Source organism: Guillardia theta (genome assembly GCF_000315625.1).
Source record: "Guillardia theta CCMP2712 unplaced genomic scaffold GUITHscaffold_40, whole genome shotgun sequence".
In the NCBI taxonomy this organism is placed as follows: Eukaryota; class Cryptophyceae; order Pyrenomonadales; family Geminigeraceae; genus Guillardia; species Guillardia theta.
The window spans coordinates 17168-33999 of NW_005434634.1; the positions used below are offsets into that span (position 1 = coordinate 17168).

Consider the following 16832-nt stretch of genomic DNA (forward strand, 5'->3'; position numbering starts at 1 on the left):
ACCACCCTCCCTGAGTGGGAGGGGGAGGGGGTTGATGGCGTCAAGGAGTCAAAGGGAAGTCCAAACTGAGAAACTTCACTTCACCGGCTAGATTGTCTCGCAGTCCTGCATGCGTCTTGCTCCCCACTGTTGCCTTGTACTCCTCGAATGCCTGAAGAGAATTGTGACAAGGCTGGAAAGAGGTGAGGAGGAGGAGGAGGAGGAGGAGGAGGAGGAGGAGGAGGAGGAGGAGGAGGAGGAGGAGGAGGAGGAGGAGGAGGAGGAGGAGGAGGAGGAGGAGGAGGAGGCATTCACCTGATTTTTATCGGGCTTTGCAGCACCAGGAGGAGCTTTCTTGACGACCTTCTTGGGGCTTTGATTCTCCGATGTCGCTCCCTGCTTGAGAGGAGAGCGCTGGAGTTCTGCTGTCTGCTCGGCCGTTACAAAGCGAAGAGGTGGTGGAGAAGGAAGGGACAAAGGCAGGACAAGAGGAAGAAGACGCGGAGGGAGAGTGCGGAGATGGATTCAGGAGAAGGAGGAAGAGGAAGAAGGAAGATAGAAGATAGGCTGGAGGAGGAACCTTGACAGAGGTCTCTGGTACAGCTGCGTCAGGAGCGCGACCTATGCTGAAACCATCGCGATCTGCAAGTTGCCCGATGCCTGCCGTCTTGCTCGCTTCTTCTCCTCCTCCTTCCTCTCCCTCGTCTTGCTGCCCCTCCACGGCAGCTGCTGAAGCCCTGCCGTTGTTTGCGTCGAAGACAGCACTCTGAAAAGAGAATGAGAAGTAGCACCAGAGACGAGAGAGGAGGGGAGGGGAGGGGAGGGGAGGGGAGGGGAAGAGAAGTAGAGGGCAGGGAGCTAAGACAGGAGACCTCACATTGTACAAATGTTTGAATTGCTGCAAGAGCTCGCGGACCTGCCGCATGCTCTGGATCTGGATTTCTTCCATCTCTCCTCGGCAGTAAGCACGGATGGTCTGAGCAATCTCGTACTTCTGTTCCTCACTGTAAATAGGAGGAGGAGGAGGGGAAGGAGGAGGAGGAGGAGGAGGAGGAGGAGGAGGAGGAGGAGGAGGATGACACGCGTCAGATTGTTTCTCAGGAGGGGAAGTGGTCACCTGTATGGATCGTATTGTACGTCTTTCCTGTCAGAGAGAGCATCGTGCATCGCCAGCTCCTGCTTGAGCTCGCGGATTTCCTGAAAGGCCGATGAGAAGAAGAAATGAGTAGGATGCGAGGAGGGAGGAGAGGAGAGACGAAAAACAGGGAGGAGAGGAGGGAGGAACTTTCTGATCTTACTTGTTCGTATTTCTTCACCAGTAAGTTTGCATCCATCTTCACATTCACGATCGCTTCGTTCTGTAAAAACATCAACTGCCCCTGATGACTCGCAACCGATCTCCCACCAAACTCCTCTCCTCCTCTTCTACCTCGACCTTATCCTCCTCCGCCCTTCTCCTCCTCTACCCAGTCGTCCTTCCTCCCTCCCATCTCACCTTCACACGCATCATCCTCGTAGCAAAGTTGAGGGTAGAAATCGTCTCTTCGAGCTGCGAGCTCTCTCCCCAGATGTTTGCGATCATTGTTGTCCTGCAGTTCCCTCCCAACGAGTCCTTGAGCACGTGCGTGAGTTTCGACTGCCGGAAGGGGACATGCTCCCGCCCCCGATCCGCCAGCGCGTTCACGCACTGCTCGAGGAAGGACAGAGACTTGTTGATGTACATGGCTTCTCTTAGGATCGCTCCTGTGCTCTGAGTCTTGCTCACCCTCTCTGAACCCGCCAGGTCCACCATGTTCAGCTTCGACACAAGGACGCGGTCTGCCGACTCCACCCTCGAGCGCGACTCGACGTGGACGGTGAGGATGCAGTGGGAGCGAGAGGAGGATGAGTTGAGTTGGTGCTCTGCGATCGCCCTGTTCGTCTCCCCCTCAAAGAACAAGTTCATGGCTTCCTCTTCCGTGTTGGCAGTCTCGACGGTCAACCCCTTGATGGTGATCCCTCCCTTGCTGTCCTCAATGACCTGCAGCTCGCTGTTCTCCTCCGCGATGACGCCGGCAGGAGCCAGGAGGTCGAACAGAGTCTCGTTGTAGATCTCCAGGTAGCTCATCCGGATGGTAAAGGATTGATCAGGGCGCGCCGAGACCTCGCCGAAGACTTGCTGGATGGCGCGGGGGATGCAACCCCTCGCCTTATAGCTCTCTGTCCCTCCCGACATGGTGTAAGTCTTTCCTGCTCCTGTCTGGCCGTACGCGAGCATAGTGCCGTTGTATCCTTTGATCACTCCTTGAACAATCTACAGAGAAGCGTCAGAAGAGCAGCAGCAGCAGCAGCAGCAGTAGGATGAGGATGAGGATGAGGATGAGGATGAGGATGAGAAGGGGGATAAAGAAATGCAAGAGTACAAGCAATTAGGCGCATTTGCATATGCAGAGATCAACCTACCTCATCCATACACTCATGATAGACTGTCTCCTGACTGCTGTTATGCAGAAGACCGTCAAACTTGAAAGTATAGTTCTCTCGCATGTTGTTCACAACCCCCATCGCAGGATTCTTCTTCAGGTTCACTTCTATCGTTCTGCTCTCTGGCTTCACAATCAGCTGATCATGAGCAAACTGAGCTGTTGGTCTTGTTCGGACGCACACTCGGACGGAGGATTTCGTCATTCTTTCTTCTTCCCGTCTCCCCCTTGTGCACTTTCCTCCTCACTAGCTTTTCTGTGCTTCGAGCCCTGTGGTAGGCAGTGGAGCGGTCAGGCTTCACTGATCTGGAAGCAAGTCAGTTAAGATGAGAAGTTTGATTTCAAGTTCGATATTCTTTGTGGAGTTCATCGTCTTTGTCGCTAGTTCCGTAAGGTCCAATGCGGAAATCCCTTCGTCAGCGTCTTTAGAACCTTAGTGTTTCAAATCACTATCTCACTATCTCACTATCTCACTATCTCTCTGTCTCTCGCACTCCCTCCTTCTCGCCGGCCTCTGTCGAACCTTTCTTCTCTTGTTCCTGGTCATATCGGAACATTTCATGATAGATGCTTCCAGAATTTTCCATCCTTGACAATCTTTTCCCTCAGCCTTTTCATCACTTTACCATCGCTGTGTGAACAATCATCGTTCTCTCATCGTCTGTTCTCCTTCCCTCCCCTCGTTTCCCCCTCTTCTCTCGTCTCCTCTCCTCTGCTCTGCTCTGCTCTGCTCTGCTCTGCTCTCTTCACATGTTCACTTGCTCGTATCACGACAGCCGTTGATTATAAAAGTAACTGTCTTGTAACGGTGCTCGCGCACACCCTCATCCCCCTCCATCGCTCGACAGCAGCCTCCCTCAGTGACTCGGCGACCACGTGGCCACCGCCTGGTTGAGGCCCGGTTTGAGTGGAGATGAGGGCTCACATATTTTCAGTCAACAAGGTGTGCGAAGCGCCGCCATGGAGCGGAGGGAGGAGGAGGAGGCCTACGAGCCGGAATCAAGGAGAATGTCGGGCCTTATGATGGCAGTTCTTGGAGGCATCATCATATCTGCCTTTGTTCTCCTCGTCTTGCTTCTTGTCTCTGAATCCTACATGACTATGCCGGCCAAATGCCTTCCCTTGGAGGACCCTAAGCTGGCAGAGAAAGTGGGAGACTCAACTCGACAATGTTTCGAAAAGGATACAAACTTACGGGTAGATCGAGACAAGCCTAGTGAAGAGAAAGATCAAGCATGTGATGAAATGACTCCAAACGAATATCGAGCGTCCGTAAGAGTGCAAGTAATTACCGATAGAACGGGTTATGGGAAAACTGTCTTGGTTCCGGAGACTACGATATATGATTCAGGTTCAAAACATCTCTTCAATGTATCGTTTATCTTTCCTGACACAAATGTTTGCTCGCAGCTTTTGAACGTTGGCACATCAACGGAACAAAGCAGATGGCGTGGGCGATGACATATTGCCTTTGTCCTGGGTGCAATGGTATCCATCCAGGAGTTTGTGAAGAATGTACACCGAGGACGCCTGGATGTGATGTGGAGCCTCCTGAGTTCGACTGTTGGGTCCGCATCAGAAGGAGCGAAGCTGGATTCCCCATATTCAACATAGGAGTGACGAAAGTGCGCTTCGAGAAGTTCAGGGTTCGTTCTTTGCAGTTTATTTCGCCTGGTTCCTTAAAACTGACCTTTGACATACAGGCGGAGAGAAATGATGCTTTCTTGATTTCTCTCATCTTCTTCATAGTCTTGTTCGGGTTGCTTCTCATCGCGGGATTTTTCCTTGGTTTGCCGGCCAAGCTTTTTGGAAATTCTGACAAGAGCTACACCCCGCTAGAAGACCCTCCGCATGAGGCATGATTCAAGCATTCTTGTGCATGATTGTTCCTCTCCAGCCTCCTTACTCAACTATTCCTCTTCGCATGCACTAAGAGTGATATGAGAATCCATTCTTTAGCGAGTTCTGAGCCAACGCCCTCCTCCCTCTTCTGGAGCAAGGACCATCCTTTAAGCCAGTAACTGGTCCTTGAATCTATCTGCATCTACCACCTGATGAAAACCAATAAACAGAAGTATGAAGCTTGTTGTTCGCACCTCACACATCCACATGGCAAATCGATCGGGGTTTGCTGATAGATCAGCGATCTTGGTGCAGATCACGTGGAGTCTTTGATCCGCGTCCTTGCTCAAAATACCTACAATTCAAATGTCACATTTGAAAGGTTTGCCCCTGCGATGAGCTTCCAAGGCACCTTGCGCCATCACGTACATTCCCTTGGCCAGTCGCCATGTATCTTTGTACTTGTCCTGTAAGGTCTCATGAGCATGTTCTTCGTTGCCGGACCCAAAGACAAGTTCTTACATAAACTTTGTACAACTCGGTACAATCAATTGAAACTACACCGGAACCATCATCAACCATGGCAGTTGTTTGTGTCTCAGTTTGCCGTAGGTCGACTACATCCCCCTAGAGTTGCCAGTTAGTCTTCACATAACCTCTTTAACAAACGTCGTACTTGTATCCATACCCTTACATCTCTTCCCAGGTCCAACGAACGCCTATGAGTTGATTCCAGCTGATCGACATGAAGCTTCACGCAAACGTCCATTTTCCGTATAATTAATGAAGAGGTGGTAGAAGGGGGGTGGAGACAGTGGAAAATAAGAGGAGAAAGAGGAGAGCGACAGAACCGGGAGAGGAAAGAGAGAGGAAAGAGGGGGAAGGAAAGAGTAGATGGTAGAGGAAGAGGGATACAGTGGAAAGCGGATCAGGAATGCAAGGAGGGAGGGAGCGAGGGAGACGTTCTTTCAGATCTTCTTTGCGATCTCTTCCTCGTTCAAGTTGATCTCAGATAGCTACGTCTGTTTCTCTCATGGAGGAGGGCAGCTCCCCTTCATGCCGCCAAGTGGCAGCGCGCGGGTACGAGCACCATAGGGTTGGCGCCATTGGACTCTCGTCAGGTCGGGCTGATGTCGGGTTGATTTCTGGTGGGCATTGAGGGGATGAGGGCTCGTGGAGTTGGATGAGGGGAAGGGGTGGGTGAGGATGCTGAAAAGCAGGGGTGGGATCGATTCAAGCTATTTCCGGGAAACATGGCGCAGTCCGTGTGGCGGGGGATAGCGCTGATGGTGGTGGTAGGAGTGACGAATGCTCTGGGAGGAGGAGGAGGAGGAGGAGGAGGAGGAGGAGGAGGAGGAGGAGGAGGAGGAGGAGGAGGAATTCTGAGAGGAGGAAGAAGTGTTCATGGAGGAGCCAAAGGCGTCATGATGAAGAGCACTGCAGCAGTAAACAGAACCCGGGGATCGAGGAAGCAGAAGCGCGGCACGAGCATGCTCTTCGATGAAGCGTATCGTCCACAAGACTCTCGTCACTTCAGCATACAGGCCAGCAGCACGTTCGTTCCTGAGACCTCTAAGAAGTTCCTCTTGACCTACGCCGACGGGACTGTCCTGAAAGGATTCCGAGGGTTGGATGTTGTGCAGCTGGGCAACTTCCATGCGCAAGCCCCGTTCGGAGTGATCACAGACTGCAACTCACCAGACTTCAACGGAGTGGATGGCATTCTTGGTTTTGGTCTCCCAAAGGATGGCAGTGAAGGAGCCGACCTGCCTCGACCGGTTCTCTTCGCATTGACTGATCCGACGGCAAAGGATTCCAATGCTGGAAGCTTGCTCCGTAAATTCTCCTTCTTCTCCACCGACACGGCAGCAGAGCTCCAGCTGGGAGGTTATGACCCTGCATCGTGTTCAGAGGTGATGCTCTACACTCCCTCCTTGTCCTCCTCGGACTTTGTGGTGGGAGTGACGTCGCTGTCCTACGGTACCCCAGGAGGAAGTGACCATATCGAGCTCTTGAAGTTCAAGAGTCCAACAGGAGGAGAATATCTTCCCGCCATCCTCGACTCGGGCACATCCTGTCTGGTTATCCCTGGAGACAACGTGTTCGGAACGCTGTCCAACAGCCCGTTCGATGACTTTGCGAACAACTGGAAGGAGAACACTTCCTTCTGGATCACCTTTGGAGGCAGGACGTTTGAGATCCCGTACAAGTCTTGGTTCTTGAGCAGCACACAGGAGACGTGCGTACAACCTTCACCGGACGGCATGGTTGGCATCTTAATTGGGGACGTGTTCTTCCGTCAGTACATCGTTGAGTTTGACATGCAAGACAATATCAGGCCGATCATCGGGGTAGCGAAACTGAACGCTCAGTACACACCTGTGAAGAGCAACGAGCTCGACTACTTCAAGCTGCAACAGGCTCCACGTGCAAAGCTGCAGCTGCTCAAGGGTGAGGAGACTATGTATCCGGCGGAGCACAGTACCCGTCTCGAGGAGGTGGATCAGATTCCCATTGCCAACAACATGGGCACACAGTACTTTATGGATCTCTCCATCGGCACTCCCAAGCAGCCCTTCACCGTCATCTTCGACACGGGCTCTGCCGTCTTCGGCGTCTTCTCTTACAAGGACAAGCTGCCCGCGAACATCAAAGCCCAGCTGACGGCTCACCCCTACGTGAGCATGCGGATCGACCCGATGAACATTCTCATGCAGCGGCCAGGGGAGGTGAGAGACTCGAAGAAGCAGCAGGTGCAGGGGCAGGCGGTCTCGCTCGCCATGGCGGCGACTGAGATCAGGGGCGGGCCCGAGGGGAGGAGACATCATGCTCTGGCAGTAACCATGCTGCTGTGCATGATGTCGATGCTACTTGCGGTGGTACTGGCTTACAGGAAAGCAGCCCTGCAGCGAAGAACAAGGATGGTCGTCGAGCTGCCTGTAGAGTATCGCGGCGTGAGCCGTGACGACGAAGTCTAGAAGCCACCCGTCTCATTCTCTCCCCCTCTCTCCCTCTCTCCTTCTCATACTCTTACAAATTATTTGATTTCTTATTCTCTTCTGGGTTTGATAACAAAGCATTGAATCCCAAGAATTTCTGTAATCTCTCTTGTGACCTGTACGACTTGGTCATGCTCACATATCAAACAGAAAGTTTCACCCCAATGATGAAGTGAACGTAAGATATCATTGCTATTATGAAAATTCGTACAGGACGACGTCTTCATGTGGTACAAGGACCTGACAGTCAAACATATTGTCACAGAGCTGAAGAATTCAGAGATGGGGGCGAAGAAGACAGCCAGCAACGGTAGAAAGAAGCATCACCGAATTCTCAACATTGGAAGGAGTCGGAACGAGAATATTCATTCCTCGATCAGCAAAGACTGACATATTGAAAGGCTGAAACAAGGGTTAGATTTCACCCATGTAAATCGAGTCATAAAGTTCGAGACCCAGCACAGTTGCATGGCAGTACACTTAAAAGAGTGGGGGTGATCGGCTCTGAGATAGGGTAGGCGGATGTGGAGGCAACACAGGATACAAAGTTAGGATCATGATGATGATGAAGATTATGAAGATGATGAAGATGGTGGTGGTTGTGATGATGATGATGATGATGATGTTGAGGAGGAGGAGGAGGAGGAGGAGGGGAGGAATGAGAACAGGGGATACCTTGAGAATGGAGGTTCCTATCAAATATTTCAAGGCTGGTATCTCGACCTGCAAGTCACTTCACTTTCACTGTCGCAGTCTCTCGAGAAAGTTCCTGATGCGCAAGATTGAACAACATGTGAGCACCAAGGAATGCGATGACGGAAATTGTCTTGCCCACTGCGAGAAAGTATCAAGAGAAGAGGGCGAATCGGCAGAGCATAATAAGGAGGAGTGGTAGGAAGAGATGGGGGAGAGGAGGATTCCGAGTAAGAAAGGAGAGAAAAGTGAACCTGGATGATATTCTTCATCACAAACATGAGCCAACATGAGTTGAGTGACAAGCTGCAGATCAAGTCACTCGAACAGATGGAAGCAGGTGCAGCAATGGAGATAAGGAAAGAGCGGCACCATTGTCGTTCTTGTTCTTTCCCTCCATTCTCAATGACAGGGAGGAGGAAGAATGGGAGAAGGGAGCAGGTGACAAGACAAAGAAGGCAGGAGAGTATCCAGATGATGAGCTGAGGGAGCAGAGGTGGAAGAGGAGGAGGAAGAGGAGGATCTGCAAGAAGTCTGGGAGTTACCTTGGAGAAGAGAAATCCAAGGGCCCATAATACAATACGAGGATGACGGAGCTAAAGGAGGAAGAGGATGAAAAGAAAAAGGCAGAAAAAGGCAGTTGATCGTAATCGTGAGCTCTGGTTCGCGCGAAGAAGTACGAACGTCACCATGATGTTTGTTGGAGACAACAGAACCCACGCAAGAGAGAGAAACACCTGTACCTGATTTAGTCCCCGCAACCGCAACCTCCACCTTTTCTGTTCTCTCACCACACAAAGGAAGGGCAACAGCCGTGTTAAGGCCACCCGATATCTAAACTTTCCGTATCCTCCTTCGACCTGCGGGTAACATGAGGAGAAAAGGAGAGGAGCAGCAAGTGGAGGAGCAGGAAGCTGAGGAGAATATAGGAGCAAAATCTGATGTAACGAGAAGCAAGCTAGACGGAGAGCGACATCAAGATCGAGATTGAAATCGAGGTCAAAGATGACGAGAGAGTGGATATTGGTGTGATTAGAAACAAGAGGAGGAGCTCGTCACCTTGGCTTTGTTCTCTCGGACAGCAAGGAGCACGTGAAAGAAGTTCTGTCAAGTAAACAAAGTTACCCTCTGAATCAACTTCAATGTCTGTCTCACTTGTGTGATTGTGAAGAAAGCGCACCCACAAGTGACAATAAAGAGAATCCAATTCCATGTGATGCCTGAACAATGCAGCATGATCACAATATGGTGGGAGGTCAGGTCAAAACATCGAAGAGCTTCAATATCCCACGAAATAATTATTGATCAGACAAATTCTCCCGCTTTGACCTCCCATCCTCCTTCCAACCATTTTCTTTTCCATTAGTTTACATCCCCTGGTCACCTCATATCGCACAACACAATACATAATCGCAACCATGTCACATCGCCTCAAATTCTGCCATCTTTCACCGAAGATAGGACTTTGTTGTGTCCAGAACGACGCGCCAATGGCTGCAGTGATGAAATTGACTCCAGCTGCAATCGCAAGCCCCTGCCCCATTCCGTCACTCCCAACCATTCTTGCTTCCTCTGTCCCTTCTCTTGTCAAGAACCATCCCCTCACCGCCTCCTCTCCGCTCTCCTCCCTCCCTCCCGTCTCCCCTCACCCTCTACTTCTCTTCTCCTCGATTACCTCATTGGGCCCATTAATGATCGCAAGTCTCAGCTCTCCTGTGTAGTATTCCTCCACAGTTGCGCTGTAGAACACCAGGACCGCTGCATTCCATGTTATTATCCTTTCCTCCCCTCCACAGACGCTCATGATCTTCTTATTCTTCACAACCTAACCCTTTCCCCCTCTTGATCCTCCGATTTCTCCCTTGCACCCAACCCAAACTACAAATTGCTCCCACATTCTCGTCTTACCAACAAACCAGAACACAAAGGACGTCACGCCCGGGCCATACTGAACCACCGCACACCTGGCAAAGGTGAGCTGCATCGGGACTGATAAGGGGTGGAAGAAAGGACGCAGAAGGAAGAGGGCAAACATCAAGTTACAAACAACCGCAGAAATGAAAAGTGGCAGGAGTCAAGATAGTGGCAGAAGAACCAAGAGAGAAGATCAGGAGATGAAGGATTCAGCTCACATTGTGACTGACATCACAGTTGCATTGAGGGCATCACACCCGTGGTCGAAAAGCACTCCCAGAGCAGTTGCAGAGCCTGAAGAGAAACAGTGAGCCAACAAAGGGGAGGTTCAGATGAGATCTTAGCGTTCACGTTCTATCCTGCTACTGAAAGAATGTGGAAGGATCTTCTTCGGTGAGATTCATACCTGTTCTTCGCGCTTGTTTGCCATCCATCGCATCAAGAGCCTGCCATCTGATCGTCATGAAGCGCAACTCGATCTCACGCAGTTGACCTGATATGCCAAGATCGCAAACCCGTTCAGCATGTACGCCCACCAGGGCGCATGGCCTTCCAGAAGGGGACAATAGTAGTGAAAGATCCAATAGGTGACAAACCTACAGGACGTAGAAATTCATCATGCACTCTTTGTCAGGGTATCACATATGAACATCATCTTCAACTCACGTGCAAAGAAGTCCCGACAGGGTGATCAGGTTAGGAGCAAGCCATACAGGAAAGTAGACGACGATGCGATTATACATAGGGTTGGTAATGTACTTGAGCATCAGAGATTTATCACTTCCCGCATATTTGTAAGCCTTTAAACCTAAAAGGCGGGAAGTGATGAACAAGCAAAAGATACTCAAACAAGAAAACATTCACTGCAAGGAAGAACACTCTTCCCTATCACCATTTCAAGATTTCTTTCTCACCATTTGCTCCTTCTTCCGAGACATATCCACCAAAGTATCTCGACCGACGAACTCCGGACGGCATTTTCTTCTGTTTCGAAATCGATTCGGGTTCAAGGGTTTATGAAAGTAGCTTGAAATGTTCCATAACTTGACTTTGGTTCCTCAGCAATGAAGCCTGAGACATGCTGATTGTTACCATGAGCATTTAAATCCCCCGACCATCATGCTGTATTCAATTTCAATTTCTGTGCTATGTGTTCATCTGCTAAACATGCATTCAACCCCCTTCTCCAAAATCCTCATCCTCACACATGGATTCCTTCTCCCAATGTCTTCACTTCCATTCTCAGGTTCCTCAGTCCTGCCTTGTCACTCTCCTCCTTCATCCCTTCTCTCCCTGCTCTCTCCTCTCCTCCTCCCTCTCCTCCTCTCTCCTCTCCTTTCTTCCCCTTCTCAGTTGCGTCTGCCCTTGCATTCGCACCTGCGAACATAACCGTTTAGTAACGACCGACCCTCATAAAGGAAAGGGACCGGTACCTTTATCTCTGTTTCCAAGCCTCACCCAGGGTAGGGTGGGCAGTTTCCTTAGGTGGACCCCTACCCTTGTCTAGTACAACACCATGTACCACCGGTACCTACCCTCGGTGCGAAAATGAGAAGAGCATGGGAGAGGAGCAGGCGGGTAGAGGAGGAGGAGTGATAAGTCAGGGCAAGGGAAGCAGACAAGTGGATAGGAGATCAGTGGATAGGAGATCAGTGGATAGGAGATCAGTGGATATGAGATCAGTGGATAGGAGATCAGTGGATATGAGATCAGTGGATATGAGATCAGTGGATATGAGATCAGTGGATATGAGATCAGTGGATAGGAGATCAGTGGATATGAGATCAGTGGATATGAGATCAGTGGATAGGAGATCAGTGGATATGAGATCAGTGGATATGAGATCAGTGGATAGGAGATCAGTGGATAGGAGATCAGTGGATAGGAGATCAGTGGATATGAGATCAGTGGATATGAGATCAGTGGATATGAGATCAGTGGATATGAGATCAGTGGATATGAGATCAGTGGATATGAGATCAGTGGATAGGAGATCAGTGGATATGAGATCAGTGGATAGGAGATCAGTGGATAGGAGATCAGTGGATAGGAGATCAGTGGATAGGAGATCAGTGGATAGGAGATCAGTGGATAGGAGATCAGTGGATAGAAGATCAGTGGATATGAGATCAGTTCTGAGCCGAACCTGCCGTTGAGTTGTTGATCATCGAATCGGTGTCATGCGAGAGCGAAGCTTTGCCAAGGGTTCAACGAAGAAATGAATGCTTCGATTTCAACAATGTTGTTGAAGTCTCCATGATGTAAATTAACATTATTTCAGGTCATGGGAAGACTTCTCCTCTTCACCATGGCGATGTCGGCTTTCAGGGTCCGTTCCTCCTGCGCCTTCTCCGGAAGCCTCCCAGCCATGAACAATCTCCGATGCTCGATGCAGAGCGCCGCCCCCACCAAGAAGCTTGACCTACCTGAGCTCAAGACAGGCTCTGTCAGAGTAGTCCTCATACGCCATGGAGCTGTGGACTTGACTACTCCAGGCATGACCTTCCCGAAGGATTGTTTCTATGGAGGGCACGACGTCCCCCTTAGCGACTACGGCAAGCTGGAAGCACAGGTGTGTTGCTCGCTGCCAGCTCCTCTCTTGTTTGCTCTGCCCCTCCTCTTCAGACTTTCTCACGCTCGTCTGCTAGGCTGCAGCTAACATGGTGGAAGAAATTCCAATCGAGCAGGTATACTGCTCCCCTTTGAAGAGAGCGCTGTACGGCGGCGAGAGGGTGGCAGAGAAGTTCGGCTTGACCCCGAAGCAAGATGATCGGTAATGGCGAGAGAAGGAGGAGGGAGGGAGCAGAGAGGAAGAGCGCTCAGAGAGGGAGGGAGGAGAGAGAAGTGAAGGCGAAGGGCCCATGTAACGAGAAGAGGGACGAGAGGATAGCAGCAGTAGAAGTGACAGGTTGAGGATGAAAGGGAAAGAAAATAGACAGTTGAGAGGGAGGATAGAGAGAGTGAGGTACAGGGGAGGAGTTCAAGGGCAAGAGGGCAAGGACTGATCGCTTCCTGGCAGCTTCCGGGAGGTGAATCGAGGACGATGGCTGGGGTTGACCAAGGAGCAAGTGCGGGAGAAATTTCCTGGGGATCTTGAGAAGTTCCAGGAGGATCCTTTGTGGTGTGAGCATGGGGGAGAGACGTACCGACAGCTCAGCGAGAGAGTATGGAGTGGGCTGAACGACATGGTGAAAGATGCGGAAGTGAATGGTTGGAAGAACATCGCTCTCGTGTCGCACAGTAAGTCGATGGTGAAGGAGATGATGATGATGATGATGATTATGACGACGACGACGACGATGACGACATGATGATTATGTTATGATGTCATGATGATGATGATCATATGCTGCTGCTGCCGCTGTTGGTGTTGATGGTGGTGGTGTTGATATTTCAAATTTACCATCACCCTCAATGCTTCTCCTCACATTCTTTACAGTGTGGGTCACTAAGAGCATTATCACCAAGGTCATGGGAATTCAGCCCGACGATCAGAGCAAGTGGGCAGAAATGAACATTCCCACAGCCTCTGTTTCCCTTCTCGACTTCAACTTGAAGCAGCGTGACAACGTTGAGGTCCTTGCTGTTGGGCTCAAACCTCCCATGGACACTGTCATGGAGGAGGGCAAGGACGGGAAGACGTGGGGGGGATGAGCAGGAGGAGGATGGTGAGCTGGTTGTGCTAAGTACACGGGTGGAGGGAGGGGGAGTAAAATCAGCAGCGGTCGTACTCGGTGAATCTTACTTCATTGTCCAGACGCGTAAGCAGGGTGAGGAGGAAGCGAAGAGCAGGATGGAAGGGAGGCAGGTGGGTGAGGATTGGGAGATGGACGAGTCCGATGACAATCATTGAGAAGAGGGGAGAGGGGAGAGGGGAGAGGGGTAAGAGAAACACGAGAAAGTGGAGGTGGGAACAGGAGTAGGAGGAGATAAGAAGAGGAGAACAGACGGGAAAAGAGGAAGAAGAGGGAGGAGTAGGCGACGGAGACATCTACCTCTGAGTCAGGGAATGAAGGAAGGGAGAGTCCTGCTGCTTGAACACAGGTTCGCTCCCCAACGCCCAGTTCAAGTTCGCATGCCAGCTCGACAGACGCCCCCCTCCTGCCTCCTCCTCCTCCTCCTCCTCACTGGAAGAAGAATTTCGCGCCTGCCTGCTTGCGAGCAGGGAGCGTCGCTCCCTCCTTCTCCCCTCCTCATGTTGAGTCATGACCCGGGAATGACTCTCGGGGGTGGAGGATGGCCGTGAAGAGAACGCTCTGCTGTGACGATCCTCCTCCTCCTTTCTACCCTCCTTCGATGACAAGACTGGCCCACCTGGCGGCAGTGAGAGGAGCGAGAGGAGAGGAAGCAAGATTCACCGGCTGCCCGATCTCCCTCCTCCTGCTTGTCACCCTTGAGGGCAAGCTCGAGATACTCCTCTGCTTTGGGGAGAATCTGACAGCGAAGACAGTCAGGAAGGACACGCGGGGAAGGGAAGAAGAGGAGACGTAGAGGAGCGAAAGGTAGAGGAGAAGGAAGCAGAAACTGATGGTCGCAGCTGTGAACAACATGAAGTAGGAGCGATGAACACAACAGCGCAGTGAGGCAGTGAGTAGGATGGAGGAAGGAAGAAGGAAGAGGAGGAGGAGGCTGGGAAGGCAGGAGGAACGAGGGGAGGAGGTTATGGTAACTTACGGCAGATGTAAGGGAGCCGATGCTTTCATGCAGAGCTGACGTTAGATATTCTTCCACAGCCGTCTTGACCCGCATGGAGAAGACAGACAGAAGCACGTTGTATAACCAAGCAGGCGCCTACAACCCCCTTCAACTCTACTCTCGGACCGGTCTTGTATCCTCTCTCACCTGGGCCTTGTGGAGGCGGATATCAAGGTGTCGAATCTTGACTCTGTTGGTGGCCTCGAGCTGCTTCTTCCCTCCTCCTGCCTCCTCACTGCCATCTCCCCCTTGGACAGCGACAAGCCCTCCATGTCGAAGTTGAGCCACAGCGACAGTCCCTTCACCTGCTCTTCACTCACCATCTTCCTCGCGCTCCTCAGCCCCTCCTCGCTTCTGGGTCTCTCTCGCTCTCCTCTACCCCTTTCCCTCCTCTACCTCAGCATCGGCGGACCCTCGGTCCTTCAGCCACGGGAAGCCTTTCTGCTTGTACATCCATGTGAAGTCCCGGAGCTCCGCGCTCACCTGCACCCCATCAACACCAGCCGGGGACGAGCAGGAGCGGTCAGCTGGGGGACAGGAGGTTGTCCAACCTGTTTGGCCTTGACAGTGACACGTTTGCCGGACACAGTGACGAGCAGGTCTGAGCTCGGGATGGACACGGCGGAGAGTACGATCCGGCCGAGCGCATAGCTGAACTCGGAGGCGCCGCTGCCGCGGGAGAAGGTGAGGGGAGGAATCTCGAGCCTAGTAAGGTACTGCAGGAGGAACTCCAGAACCTGTCAGCCTTCTTTCAGCTAGGGAACGACTGGACAACGAGCTGGCTCGAGGATCGAGATAGAGGAAGAGCTGGGATAGAGCTGGGGTGGACCTGGTTCTTGAGGGAGAGGAGGATGCTCTGGCGGGAGCGGGGGTTGTGAAGGGCCTTCTGATGCTGCAGTAAGATCCTCTTGGTCTCGTCCTTCTTCGTCTCGCTGGCCACGTAGCTGAGCCCCTGCTGGAGAAGTTCCTCCCTCTTGTGCAGTCCCTCCTTGATCAGCTCCTCCGCCTTGGGGTTGTGATACTTGGTCCTCCCCAGCATGCCTGCCAGCTGTAGGTGAGCTGTATGTGGGAACGGGCCTAGGACAAGGAGGGAAGAGGGCGGAGAGGTGGGGGAAGGATGGGAAAGAGAGGAAGGAGGAGCCAGGAGGAGACGTCGGGGAGCAAGAAAAGTCAAAGGAGCAAATGGGAAGCAGGAGGGAGGTGAGATGGAGGAGGTGGAGGGAAGAACGATAGATATTTTGTCGAGGCAGAAAAAGGGGGGAAGGAGGGAGGAGGGGAGGAGGGGAGAGAAGACGAAGCAGAGACGAGGGATCAGGATGGGGAGAGAAAGACCGATGATGGCGCTAGAATCTCGTTCCATGAAGTGGTCCATGAGCTCCTTGCCTGCTCCCTGCAGGAAGCTGCACAGGCGTCAAGAGGAGGAGGAGAGAGGAGGAAGAAGATTCACAGCTCGCTCTTCTTGAGAAGATTGTCCGTGGAGGAATCGGAGGTCAGCCTTGTCAGGAGTTTCTCACACCTGCCTCGCAGCGTCAGGGTTGAGGGGAGGGAAGGTGTGGACTGAGGACGGAGAGAAGGAGAACAGCAAGAGGAGGAAGAATGGGAAGGAAGGGTGAAGAGAGAGGGAGGGAGGGAGTAGGTGAGGAGGGAGGGAGGGAGAGGACGAGAGGGAGAAGCAGATGAGGCCGAGGAGGATGAGCGGGGGTTCCCAAAAAAGCGGAGCAGGGTTTAAGGGTCAGAAGACATCAGGAAAGAATTGAGAACGGAGAAGGTAGTTAGGAGGCAGGAATGAACCTTTGCAGCCATGTCCGACCAGTTTCCGTCTCAAAGAAATCCTTGTCAAAATTGTCAAACTGGCCAGACTGTTACCATAATATCACATGGCTTAACTGCTGCCGGTCAATGGTCTCGAGGATGAAAAGAATGATATCCTTGTTCTCCCAGTAGCACCTAGCAGGTATCAGAGCGCGCTGGAGGCAGGTGGGGAGGAAACGACGAGGGGAAAGTTGAGGAGAGCAGAGAGGAACGAGCAGGAATAAAGGACTAGGGAGGACAAGAGGATTTGAGAAGGCGAGGGAAGAAAAAAGGACGAACGGTGGGCAAAATACCAGGGAGGGAGAAAGACAGTGTTGTGAGAGGAGAGAGAGAGAGAGAGTGGGAGAGGGAGTGGGAGTGGGTGGGAGGGAGGGGTGGGAAGGGGAGGGGAGGGTGGGAAAGGGGGAGGGGAGGGGTGGGGAGGAGGAGGAGTAGG

The 16832-nt window shown here is 51.9% G+C and overlaps 7 protein-coding genes across 7 annotated transcripts; 3 read left to right on the forward strand and 4 right to left on the reverse strand.

The window, feature by feature from the left end:
* Nucleotides 1–40: 40 nt before the first annotated feature.
* On the reverse strand, nt 41–2646 carry GUITHDRAFT_163543 (hypothetical protein; the record flags this gene model as incomplete). Its single annotated transcript, XM_005831328.1, has 8 exons — nt 41–151; nt 295–408; nt 560–745; nt 857–983; nt 1097–1176; nt 1278–1337; nt 1475–2272; nt 2422–2646. The coding sequence occupies 8 exons, from the start codon at nt 2644–2646 to the stop codon at nt 41–43; spliced, it is 1701 nt and encodes a 566-aa protein (XP_005831385.1).
* A 755-nt stretch (nt 2647–3401) lies between these two features.
* GUITHDRAFT_163544 (hypothetical protein) lies at nt 3402–4276 on the forward strand (the record flags this gene model as incomplete). The annotated part of the gene is made up of 3 exons (XM_005831329.1): nt 3402–3792; nt 3852–4087; nt 4145–4276. Coding segments are annotated over 3 exons (759 nt in total), but the record flags the coding sequence as incomplete, so codon positions are not given.
* Nucleotides 4277–4450: 174 nt separating this feature from the next.
* Nucleotides 4451–5052, reverse strand: GUITHDRAFT_109528 (hypothetical protein; the record flags this gene model as incomplete). The annotated part of the gene is made up of 5 exons (XM_005831330.1): nt 4451–4492; nt 4538–4638; nt 4696–4750; nt 4806–4910; nt 4978–5052. 5 exons carry the CDS (start codon nt 5050–5052, stop codon nt 4451–4453), a joined length of 378 nt encoding a protein of 125 aa, XP_005831387.1.
* A 710-nt stretch (nt 5053–5762) lies between these two features.
* Nucleotides 5763–7261, forward strand: GUITHDRAFT_163545 (hypothetical protein; the record flags this gene model as incomplete). Its single annotated transcript, XM_005831331.1, has 1 exon — nt 5763–7261. Exon 1 carries the CDS (start codon nt 5774–5776, stop codon nt 7259–7261), a length of 1488 nt encoding a protein of 495 aa, XP_005831388.1. The 5' UTR covers nt 5763–5773.
* Nucleotides 7262–8012: 751 nt separating this feature from the next.
* On the reverse strand, nt 8013–10962 carry GUITHDRAFT_163546 (hypothetical protein; the record flags this gene model as incomplete). The annotated part of the gene is made up of 14 exons (XM_005831332.1): nt 10804–10962; nt 10556–10697; nt 10383–10485; nt 10296–10335; nt 10108–10183; nt 9884–9939; nt 9651–9733; nt 9428–9509; nt 9131–9195; nt 9035–9079; nt 8719–8835; nt 8521–8571; nt 8230–8281; nt 8013–8116 (listed from the first exon to the last, which is right to left on the reverse strand). The coding sequence occupies exons 1-14, from the start codon at nt 10865–10867 to the stop codon at nt 8013–8015; spliced, it is 1080 nt and encodes a 359-aa protein (XP_005831389.1). The 5' UTR covers nt 10868–10962.
* A 1295-nt stretch (nt 10963–12257) lies between these two features.
* GUITHDRAFT_109531 (hypothetical protein) lies at nt 12258–13543 on the forward strand (the record flags this gene model as incomplete). Its single annotated transcript, XM_005831333.1, has 4 exons — nt 12258–12461; nt 12538–12662; nt 12909–13129; nt 13329–13543. 4 exons carry the CDS (start codon nt 12258–12260, stop codon nt 13541–13543), a joined length of 765 nt encoding a protein of 254 aa, XP_005831390.1.
* Nucleotides 13544–14727: 1184 nt separating this feature from the next.
* Nucleotides 14728–15623, reverse strand: GUITHDRAFT_109532 (hypothetical protein; the record flags this gene model as incomplete). Its single annotated transcript, XM_005831334.1, has 4 exons — nt 14728–14889; nt 14981–15067; nt 15136–15321; nt 15414–15623. The coding sequence occupies 4 exons, from the start codon at nt 15621–15623 to the stop codon at nt 14728–14730; spliced, it is 645 nt and encodes a 214-aa protein (XP_005831391.1).
* Nucleotides 15624–16832: the final 1209 nt, after the last annotated feature.